Consider the following 11038-nt stretch of genomic DNA (forward strand, 5'->3'; position numbering starts at 1 on the left):
CAGAGTTGTTTGCAAAGAGCACGAATTGATGCAACTACATCTTTAAATATTCTCTTGCACGTCCGTCCATTTGGGTTTTGTTGAAACAATTTCTAACCAACATTTAACCAACTGCCAGCAGATAGAGAACGTGATAAACAAACCATTTTTTATTTATTTTCTAATGCAGTTTCACTAAAACAGAGGTTTTTTAACAAGAAAAACGATTAATTTTTCGTAGGAAAAACTTATTGCAATTTTTTCCGCCTTGTAGGAGTTTTTAATCGATTATTTTAATTATTACTACGGCATTATTCACTATCTTAGCGTCAAGCTAAATTCTTTCATAAGTAATAAATGTTTATTATTTTGTTCTTTTAGTAAGTAAAAATTTACACCGTACGTTGAGAGACCGAACAAGAAATTTTATTGACGTTGTGGTTTTTTTACTTCTTTACAAATTTTGCTTTTATGGCCCTTTTTGGACATAGTTCTACTGTTTTTAACATAATTTTACCATCTTTTTAACAGCGGTTTCAGCTCCCTTCGATCACGTTGCACTTGGCATCCCTGGGATCGAAAAAACAAAAAAAAAACATCAAAGTATAAAATGGAAAACTAATTAAATTAATACAATAAGAAATATTTTTCCCACTATATACTTGCTGATAAACTCTAACACGATATCGTTTTAAATGAAAGAAGTCAGGTTTTTTTGCTGATGATTAAAACCAGCCCAATATTTCATAATTCATACATATTTTGATTATGCAATCATAGCAAAACAAAGCCTGGAAGTACTAATTTGCTTTTCTTTCTAATATTATCTCTTCTCTGATCTCCACGAAACGAGTAACAATTTTTTCGTTTTTCGGTTTAGAAGTAGCTATAGTATGGCATTAACTTATGCCGCAATAATTAATTCTTATAGAATAAAGAACAAAATATTTTTAAAAATTTCGCAAATTAGAATTATTTATTTACATATTTTATTTACCTGCGTCGAGCTCCAGACAACATATGTTTTTTGTTTACTTTGCATATACAAGTGACCGTCTTATAACTGGCCTAAGCTATTAATAAAGCAGTACTCTAGAAAACTGTTGAAAATTTAGAAAGATCCAAAAATATTTTGGAAACATTTTTTAGCGTTGCTTACGTACCGGTACCATTTATTCGGGTTTATAACCATGTGTTTGGATACATAATGAAATGCAACAAACGAACACATAAACGGCATGACCGCTTTCACTGATAGCTACTTGTACATAAATGTAATATAAAAAAGTTGAATTACATTTTTACAAAATAAAGTTGGAAAAGTTCATAAGAATGAATGATTTTGACTTTGAATTTCAAAGTATTCGTCAGCGTTATAAAGGCCCGGAAGAACGGGATTTACATTTGAAAATCTACGAATATGGAAATGATGTATTAGAAGTAAATTTAATAAACAAGCATTTTTCGAGATTACGCCGTTCATTGCAAAAGCAAGTCGTGTGGATGTTTATTGTAATGATTATCACGTTATTAGTGAAAATCTCTTTAAATTTTTACAGTAGCATAATTAATTTTTTATTATTATTCTGGTTAATAATAAAAGTATGGTCTATCAGCAGTTTAGTGAAGAATGGTAAGAAAACAAATTCTTTCGTATCTATATTTATAAGATTACTAACATTTCAATTTTTCTTTGTTTACAGAAAAGTTTATATTTTGTTATGATTTTGGCTTGCAAATACAGACCACAACTTTTCTTACTAAAAGCAACTATTTTATGGCGGCATCAAGTATACATGATATAGTCATTAATGAAGTTTTAGAAAACGTAACTATTTCTCTTGAACAAAAACACAAACATTAAGATAACTTTATATTCTAGTTTGATTTCCATTACTTACTAATTGTGCGAACTAAAGGCGTGCTGTTTCGAAAAAAACCGATAATACCAATATTTAAGGTACAAACATTTTGTTTTACAAAGTTTTCATAGTATTTTGACATTTTAATGTGTTTTTAGCATTTGAAACCCTGCGGTGATTGCTTACATATAATTTATAAACATTTAAATAAAACAATGCGTAAAACATGTCATGAATGAAAATAATAAATTAAAATTAAGTTACATTAGCTCCAGAGCTTTTTGTGCGACAAAAGTTTGTTTACGCAAGTAATCGGCCTGAAAATAAACTGCATAGCTTTCTTTTCTTTATAGTTTGAAAAAGTAAAATATTTACATTTGTTGCTGTATGCAAATTGGTAAGCGGAGGTATATTTTGAGGATCTGGTAATTTTAATTTTACATCATCCACGGTCATTTCCACATTGATAAGACTTTTGCTCTCCGAGACACAAATCTTCTTCATTATTGTACGATATTTTGAGACCGTTGCGCGATAATTTATTACAGCCTCTTGTAAAGGTCGAATTTTCATCATTCGTTGCATTTCTGCGTCTATAATAAGTTAATAAATATTAAATGTATCTTTAAAATAAAACCAAATGAAATTTCACCCATCTTAATATCATTTAAAATTGTCGTGTAGACTATATGACAAGTAAAGTGCTGCCAAATATTTTATGTAGAGGAATAGATTTGACGATTAATACTTTTTGTTGGTACTAATAATACGAAGAAGCATTTTTTACAAACGGACTAAAAGAAACAAAATTTTTGTATTTTTTCTTATATACTCCAAGCAATCGTGAAATTGGTGTGCGAACGTTTACAGAAAAGAACTCTTAGAATTAAAAAAGCAATCATTAAATTATTTGGTGTTTTCAAAAGAAAAAATAAGCATTCATTATAAATAAAAATATAATAAGTGGGAAAGAGAGGCAGAGATAGTGCGTGCGTAACAAAAAATATTCAATCGTGATGTCATATGCAAAAAGAACAAAAAGGCATTTCATATATTAAAAACAGCTGTTTGAGGTGTTTAAGAGCATATTTATATTTTTGCAATCCATTCATCATACTAACTTGCCTTGCGAAGTAGTTGCATGCAATTAGTTAGGATTGTTGTTTGGCTTCAAGTCGGCTTAATTAGACATATAATGTATTAAAAATTGTATGAAAGGTGCGTAAATATAAACATCTTGGTTTAAGTGCGGGCGTGTTCAGTTGAAAACAAGCAAACGTTACTAAAATTCCGGGTGGAATTTGAAAAAAGCTTTACACTGTATATACATATACGATGATGATGCCATCGCAACCTTGAATTATACGTATTTTTTTCGGTGTGTGTGTTTATCTGAAATTGAGAATAGAATAACACTTGTATCGCGATCTCGATGTCCTTGTTTTCTTTTACGTTTTTTTTATAACAGGCCAAAATAATTCATATATTCTCTGTTTACTCCTTGAACTCCATTTTTGCTTTGCTTTGCACAAAAAAATGAAAGCCGTAATTATCAACGAAATGTTTTTTTCTGTAAAAGAGATAAGAGTATTTATAGTTGTAATATTCGTGACTAAGAGCTAAGCCTGGTGAATTTATTTTAAAGCACTTCATCGTAAATGGGTTTGACCGATATTCGCATATTTTTTAAGGCTTATCAAACGTTAATGTAACAAACTTTAACGCATAGCAAACGAAGAGAATATACGAACTTTACCCACAAGTGTTTATCGTATAGGAATGAATTTGATTTTCAGTCTGCTTAGCTGCATCATGAATCGGCATGGATTTCCCATTAGAAATATTTCAGAGTTGAAAGTTGGCACCATAGCCTTTTATATAATAATTATTTCCCAATATTCCTTAAAAAAATTATTTCAAAATATCAGTGTTTATGCATATCCTTGACTAATTTCCATAGCTGAAAACATGTTTCATATATTGCATGAAAGAAAAATGTAGAACAAAGCTATTAAAGCAAGAAAAGTACATTTTTGCTCATAAGTAATTGACTTGAAAATGCTTTTTAACAAACTTTCCGATCAAACTACACATAATTGTAGGTAGTTTGGAACTTTTGATACTTCTCTTATCAATACAAGTTATCGTTTGAGGAGCAAATAGTCAATACGTTTAATCTCGCCAATTTTTCTCTTCCAATTGCTCGGCTTGGCAGATATCTCTTTTCAATTCTGCCTAAAAATTTATCTCCTTATATAATAATAATAATAATGATTTTACTTTCTTTCTCAATACTTTCAGTTCCTTTCCCTAGGTTTATTATACCCGTTAGCTAAAAGCCGAATATCTTTTAAAACTCAATATAACATATATCCGTGGACATTCCTGAAGTTCGAAATCATGAATCGTTCCGATTCAATAAGGCGTGATCGTTCATTTGATAGCGTTTTAAATAAGTTAATGCGCATACGTAACCAGAACCATGAAAGCTTCAAAGCGGCTATGTACAATTTTCTTATAGCTGCTGGTGTAGCAGCTTTTGTAGCGGTTTGTTTAATTTTGGGTCCATTCGTACGACCACTACTATGGGCTTTTCTCATGGGGGCTGTGCTCTTTCCCTTTAAACGGCGTTTAGCTCAGCTGCTGCACAGTTGGTTTGAGAAGTTAGAAGAGCGCGATTCAAACGTTTTTGTAGCCTTTTGTTTGGCGCCACTGGAGACTACCGAAAGTTGTGGTGAAATATTTGTGAGTTGGTTAATCGAACATTGGCAAATATTAACAGCCGGTGTGGGCATCGCGGCCAGCGTTAAATTATTAGTTCTGTACGCCCCTAAGGGTTTCCTATGTGCTACCTGGCGTTTAATAGTTTTTTCTCATACAGTATTTGTACAACTAATTGGTTACTTAAACATATATCTAGTAAGTGTTTCTGTGTTTATATTTGCAAGTAATAGAAAAAAAAAAGTTTTTATTCTCTTTTAGTTGGTAGCCATTATTGCAGCGTATCTTAGTTCGGTGTATTTATTTTGGAAACCGTCAAATAGTGCTCGCTTTGTTATGGCCGGTCAAAGCTTATGGCTAGCGGTTGTTAGTTATGGATGCAGCTTCCTGGGTGCGATGCAAGTGCCTGCTTTTCTTTTGATTATGTGTTACGTCGGAGCTTCCATAATTTATCACTTGCGCTGCACTGAAGGTTCTAGCTCGTTGGCAGAAAAGTTTACCAAATTATTGGATAAAACCGACTTTGAGAAATCGATTAATTCCTTGAAGCGTATTAATACACCCATACTACATTCTGACATCGAAGATATATCTTTAAGTGAAACGATTGACTCTGTGGAAACATTAGGAACTTACGATCTCAAAGAGGATAGAATATTAGAAGACCAGCATTTAAGCAGCATTTATTTTAAGTTTTTATTTTATGCCTGTTTGGCTACGTTTTTGTATCGCAATATTTGGATGATTTTTATGGCTGCAATTCCCATTTTCATCCATTTGCTATTCACGCTAAGTAAATATACAGGTTTTACGGATTTTGTTAATAAGAAAATCTATGACGTTTATAGTGAGATTAAGGAAAGTTTTTCAAATTTTTTTCAATTTTTGAAAAAGATAAGTAAACGTTTCTTGTTGCTTTTTTACAGTGCTGGGCTATCGACCATCATTCTGCGGTTTTGCCGTTATGTTTGCCTGGGATTTTAGAATTAAATTATGAAATAAATACAATTATACGTAATGGTCTTAAATCTTCCGTAGATTTGGTGACTTCGATATTGATGATCATTTTAATGTTATTGATTATTGTTTTCCTGAGCGTGTTCTTCTGTGTCAATATCTACTCCGAGACCATAGAAGTGGCATATCTGGGCAAAGATCTTATTAATAAAACTATAACCGATCGTCCTGAATTAATTGACATATTGCCGGCCAATATGCAAGCATCTATCGATGATGCTTTGGATAATGCCCACACAGCTGGACGACGAAAAATTGAAACCTATATTGATGATTGGCTTACTGAAGCTGATCCAGTGCATGCTACCAAATTGAAAGATCAAATTCTGGAAGTTTGGGATCGTTTAATACAATATTGGATAGATTTTAATAAATCCGATTCGTATGGTCCTCGAGTACCGACTGATGCTTTAAAAACGACATTTGGAGAAATTGTTGATAATCCGGGTAAGTTTACTTTGTTGTGTGTTTGCATATAATAAATGAATGGTATTAAACCTATTTTTTTTTTTTTAATCTACTATCGGTAAGAGTAATTAACAAAAATTTGTCCAGTTATACTAACATTTTTCACATACACATTTGCTGATAATTTCATCAGAACTTCATTATTATTTGAAATAATTTAATAAAAAAACATCAATTGCCGGAACATTATGTTGTGTTACACTAAACGAAAAAAAAAAAAATTGAAAAAGTAGACAGAAACGAAATTCCAAAAAAATTGGCTGAATTCAAAAGGGTACTCCATTTCAAAAGCAGCAAACATTTATTTCTTTAGGTATAGACTAAACATCCCACAGTTCTTCGCCTACTACAGTTCATTTACTACTTTTCATCTACTTTTTCTTTTCATATATATACTAAAAAACACTAATAATTTTTATATGAATTCAGCTAATTGTACCCTACACCAATTATTTTAAAGAGCATGCTAAATTCGTTCGTTCGACGTCTGAATTTCCGTTGGCTTTTCAATTCAACGTACAGGCATCAATTTTCAATATACCTCGGCTTAATGTGATCGGAGCATTTTTACGTGTAAACCACATATTGAAAGAAAAAAGATGTTCCCTAAAAAAATATTACCATATTTAATATTTTTCGACGAAAATCTGCGAAGAATAGTCTTTTACGTAACAGATGAATATTAAGAATATGGATTGGAAGAATGGATTTTTTAAACCTGTTCTCATGTATAAAATATAAATGTTTTTCCACCCACCACCGAACGATGGGAGATATATTCATTTTGTCAAAACCTTTACGACACGCAGAAAGAAGCTTCAGAGATCCCATCTATTCTTGATCAGCATGTCTGTCTCTTCCTCTGTCCGTCTGCTTGTCTTTGTAATGTCTGTGGTCAACACTATTCTGTTCGTAAAAACGAAGCTATCGGCTTCACATTAAGCAGAAAAATTGCAAGTTCTTGGGGACAAATCGATCAAAGGACACAAAGGCGCAAAGGACACAGTATTGCCTGAGATCATCGATGTTTCCAAAATTTACAGCAATTTCTTTTTTTGTTCCTTACTCGTAAACTACGATAGACTTTAGGCGTAGTCCTGCTGTACCAAAATTGGAAAATCGAGTGCGCCTACACACATTTTTAATGTAACCGATTTTTTAAACTATTTTTTTGTCTTCTGCGCATAAGGCAACTAAGACAGAATGTTGAAGGTTTTTCTATATACACCCCACATAAAGATATTTTATAGATCTAACAACGTGCTAAATCTAAAATAAATACGATGGATCCCAGAACACGGAGGGTACGTTTTTTCTTAGTAGTATAATGAATTGGGTATCAAGTAAAAGGACTTGCAGAGTAGAGTACGACAAGCTAAATGTTTTAATTTTAAATTAAATATCGCGGACGTCACGACAGGCGATGGGTTACAGTGATGGGTATAAAAGGCACGATCGGGGAAAAATATAATTTTCTTACGGCTTATGTCTAACTCTTTACATTTTACCGCGGAAATAGTTGAGAAGTGAAAGTAGGTCCTTTGACAAAAAACAGGTAACTATGTTAAATTTGAGCCACACCGTCTCATCGACTCCATCTCATAAAAAATTTTTCCAAGAGGTTCTTTTAGACAAAATTTAAGTTTTATTCAATTTTTAACTTTGGAATGAAGTGTGCGAGGTGGTGTAGGGTATCTATTTATCGGCTGTAACATTTTAAAATGTTTCGGTTTTCGTTTGCATATTTTGCTTAACACCTAATTGATGATTTTAATAACATTAGGAATTCAAGGAAAAGCCGACTGAAAAAGTAAATCAAAAATTTCAATGAAATGTGTCGAGTTCTTCACCAAGTGCGCCCGTCACCGATGTTCGTTCTTGGTTTACAGCTCCGAAGTCGCAAACCTGAGATAACGTAGATGGCCAGTTTTTGAGAATGGAATGTAGTAGTAGCGTCGTGCCGTCATAAATAGTATCTTCTGTATGTCATCTCAACTTTGATAAAAGACTGCAAACAATAGAAAAATGTAGCGTATACTTAAACTTAGACTGTGCGCTTTAATAAGTTGAAATGTTAAAAGAAATAATCTGAAAGGCACATAGAAAACTTATAACGTCTCTTTAAAAAGGTCCCAAGATTCCAAATTATTGTTATTTATATGTCAATATATATGGATAGTTAGTTAGTGTAGCTCATTCTAGCAAGGATTGTTTATAATTTATAACTTTTAGACAATAGTAAGAAATAATAGTCTGCGGAAGTTATGTTGCAGTTAAAAAACAAGCGATTTTCATTCCATAATACTCTGCTAGATTGGAGACCCTTTTCTTAGTTTATCTTCTTAAGAGAAACAATATTCATCTAAACATATGTTGGTTCATCCAAGTGCGATCGTCTGCCGGTTATTTCAAAATTGCAATTTTTTGAATTACTCCTTGAAGATCAGATCTGAAGCTTAAGTTCTAAAAAGGGTTATAGTTATATAAACGATGAATTCGCTTTAAAGCCAATTTTGTTTCCTCTCTTTTATATAATTCTAATTAGAAAGGGAAAATATATAAGCTGGATAAATTTCTCATACGATCAGGGTCCACGAAAATTGTGTAAATATTGTCTTATGCTTAACATGCATGTATCCATACCTAACTATGTCATATATGTTTTTAATAAAGGACATTTTAAAGAGCTAGTTTTAGTGGCCAAACAGGGAATTATTGGATGGGCGCAAAGTAATACGCAAACTATACTGGAAGTAGCCGAATCATTATGGCATATTATACGTACTAACTTATCGATGATAATGACCTTTACCGGAGAAATTCTATCATTAGTGCTATCAGGTGGTCAAGCTTGTGTAGAATTTATATTGGACATGGTGCGTATATATTAAAATATAAAAGAAAAAGAAAATAAAAAGAATGTTGAAACAATACTTGTCTCTTCTTTTCCTAGATTGTTTTCTTTACCGCATTATTTTATCTATTGGCAAGCAGTAATAGTAAATATGCTCCTTTACATGTAACAAAATATTTGGGTTTCTCTTCTTCGGGCTCGAAAATTGCTGAAGCGTTAGAGAATTCTATCTCTGGAGTATTGATATCAATGTTTAAATGTTCAATATTTACGGGTCTCTTCACCTGGCTGGTACATACGGTTTTTGGAGCAAGAATTGTATTTTTACCTTCCGCTTTGGCGGCTATATTGTCGGCGGCGCCTTTCTTAGGCAGTTATTGGTGTTCTTTGCCGGCTTTATTGGAATTATGGTTAGCACAGGATCGTTTATATGCCGGCATTATATTATTTTTGCTGCAATTTTTTGTGCCACCATATTTCGAGGCCGCCATTTATGCTGAAATGAAAGGGTAAGTAAAAAAAATTTCAAATTTAGAATTTATATCAGAATGTAATGGCATTTCTTGACACCAACAGTGGCGGTCACCCGTATTTGACCGGTTTAGCTATAGCAGGCGGCACCTATTGGATTGGTTGGCAGGGCGCCATATTCGGCCCTTTAATGTTATGTTTCTTTATTGGTATATTCGAGGTAGCTGCTGTTACTATGCGTGACGAACCCAGGCAAGTAAATTTCTCTAAATTTGAAAGCCCAGCATAGTAGCAAAATGCGTTTATCATAAAACAATTCATAAACCAATCAACTCTGATTTTGTGGTCATTTTATTAATACATTTTTACAGACGTAGCTCTGACGAAGATACACGTACAACGTGAGTTTGCTTCTTCCATTAATCCTAGGATTTTTATAAATATTACAAATAGTAAAATTGGCTAAATAAATGCTAGAATAACGTCATTTTAAGCTAATTTACTTACTAACATAAAGAAATATTTTACAAAAGCAAATGCGTTTAGTAAAAAGTTCAATTGAAATCTCATCTAAAATTCAATAATTCAATTTCCGTCATTATCATTAATTTTTCTTCCTTTAAGTCGAGACATTTTCACTTTGAAAGCTTTTCATTTTCAAATTTATTTAATTTTTTCATGTTGATATTTTTTGTTTTTTCTGTTTTTCTGTTTTCTTGTTTTCCCGTTGAATTTATTTGCTTTACTTACAGTGCACGTCGTCATTCCGTTTTTATTTATTAATTAATTAATTTTTTACTTAAATGACAAAATGATAATCAACGAATTTTAAACTAAGTCAATTTTCTAATTTATATGAAATTTATATGTAAACGTTATGTGAAATTATATATATATGCATTTTTTTTTTTTTAGAATGAACTATATGTTGTAAAGAATTAATTTTTTTTTTTTTTTGTTTTTTTTACATCCACTACCAATGAGTAATTTAAGTCATATCAGTCTGTGTGACGGTAGATGCATTTAATTTAATATAGAAATTGAATGCAAAAATCCTTTGTCGTTTCCCTTTCAAGTTGTCCATTTTTTAATCTCTATTATCTATCTATTAAGTGTCGAAAGCATTTCTAAGATTTTTAACTTACAAACTGAAACATTGGAAAAAATTGAAACTGATCCTTCGACTGATATATTATAGGTAGTGGGTAGGCTTATCAATATTCGTCTAAAAGGCGAACATATCTTCGTTTTTTTACTTTACTTTTTAATTATTTACAACTAACTAAATTAAAAAATTGTTTGCTTATATAGGTCTTTTTAGATCTGTCATTATAAAACAAAAGAAATTGTTAGCAGGAGCTAAGTGATTCTTTCGAATATAAGAGAACATATTAAACTATATTTAAGCTAATGTCCAAAATTGTAAAATATTAAGATACTCATAGTATAAGAATCATTATCACCAATTGATTGATTTATTTTTTTGCCTTTTGCTCCTAATTACTAATACTCCACCATCAAGTATGATCCGTGTTGGGCATAGTAAAAATTTTTACCAATTTTTATTATTAATACTTCATATACTTGAACATTTTTGTCTGGGGAAAGCGTTGAGAGAGAAATGGCGCCCACTCTGCTTAAATCCTCTCCGTTCATTTAAATTCTT

General features: G+C 31.8%; 3 protein-coding genes across 8 annotated transcripts; 2 read left to right on the top strand and 1 right to left on the bottom strand.

Moving 5' to 3' along the window:
• Window positions 1-1215: 1215 nt before the first annotated feature.
• Window positions 1216-2099, top strand: LOC119640721. The gene is made up of 4 exons (XM_038038925.1): window positions 1216-1612; window positions 1683-1807; window positions 1862-1939; window positions 2000-2099. The coding sequence occupies exons 1-4, from the start codon at window positions 1312-1314 to the stop codon at window positions 2078-2080; spliced, it is 585 nt and encodes a 194-aa protein (XP_037894853.1). The 5' UTR covers window positions 1216-1311; the 3' UTR covers window positions 2081-2099.
• On the bottom strand, window positions 2075-2594 carry LOC119640722. Of its 2 annotated transcripts, XM_038038927.1 has the most exons (3): window positions 2494-2594; window positions 2217-2434; window positions 2075-2158 (listed from the first exon to the last, which is right to left on the bottom strand). In XM_038038927.1, exons 1-3 carry the CDS (start codon window positions 2495-2497, stop codon window positions 2102-2104), a joined length of 279 nt encoding a protein of 92 aa, XP_037894855.1. In that variant the 5' UTR covers window positions 2498-2594; the 3' UTR covers window positions 2075-2101. The 2 variants fall into 2 exon arrangements, with proteins under 2 accessions (XP_037894855.1, XP_037894854.1); XM_038038926.1 differs by having other exon boundaries at window positions 2123-2434.
• A 7-nt stretch (window positions 2595-2601) lies between these two features.
• Window positions 2602-10045, top strand: LOC119640719 (transmembrane protein 245). 5 transcript variants are annotated; one of them, XM_038038918.1, is made up of 8 exons: window positions 2602-2914; window positions 4143-4760; window positions 4824-5420; window positions 5489-6026; window positions 8721-8923; window positions 9001-9410; window positions 9478-9624; window positions 9744-9827. In XM_038038918.1, the coding sequence occupies exons 2-8, from the start codon at window positions 4242-4244 to the stop codon at window positions 9775-9777; spliced, it is 2448 nt and encodes an 815-aa protein (XP_037894846.1). In that variant the 5' UTR covers window positions 2602-2914; window positions 4143-4241; the 3' UTR covers window positions 9778-9827. The 5 variants fall into 5 exon arrangements, with proteins under 5 accessions (XP_037894846.1, XP_037894849.1, XP_037894850.1 ...); XM_038038921.1 differs by having other exon boundaries at window positions 2603-3059; window positions 9744-10045; XM_038038922.1 differs by having other exon boundaries at window positions 2603-3059; window positions 8733-8923.
• Window positions 10046-11038: the final 993 nt, after the last annotated feature.

Source organism: Glossina fuscipes, unplaced genomic scaffold (genome assembly GCF_014805625.2).
Source record: "Glossina fuscipes isolate IAEA_lab_2018 unplaced genomic scaffold, Yale_Gfus_2 127, whole genome shotgun sequence".
Lineage (NCBI taxonomy): Eukaryota > Metazoa > Arthropoda > Insecta > Diptera > Glossinidae > Glossina > Glossina fuscipes.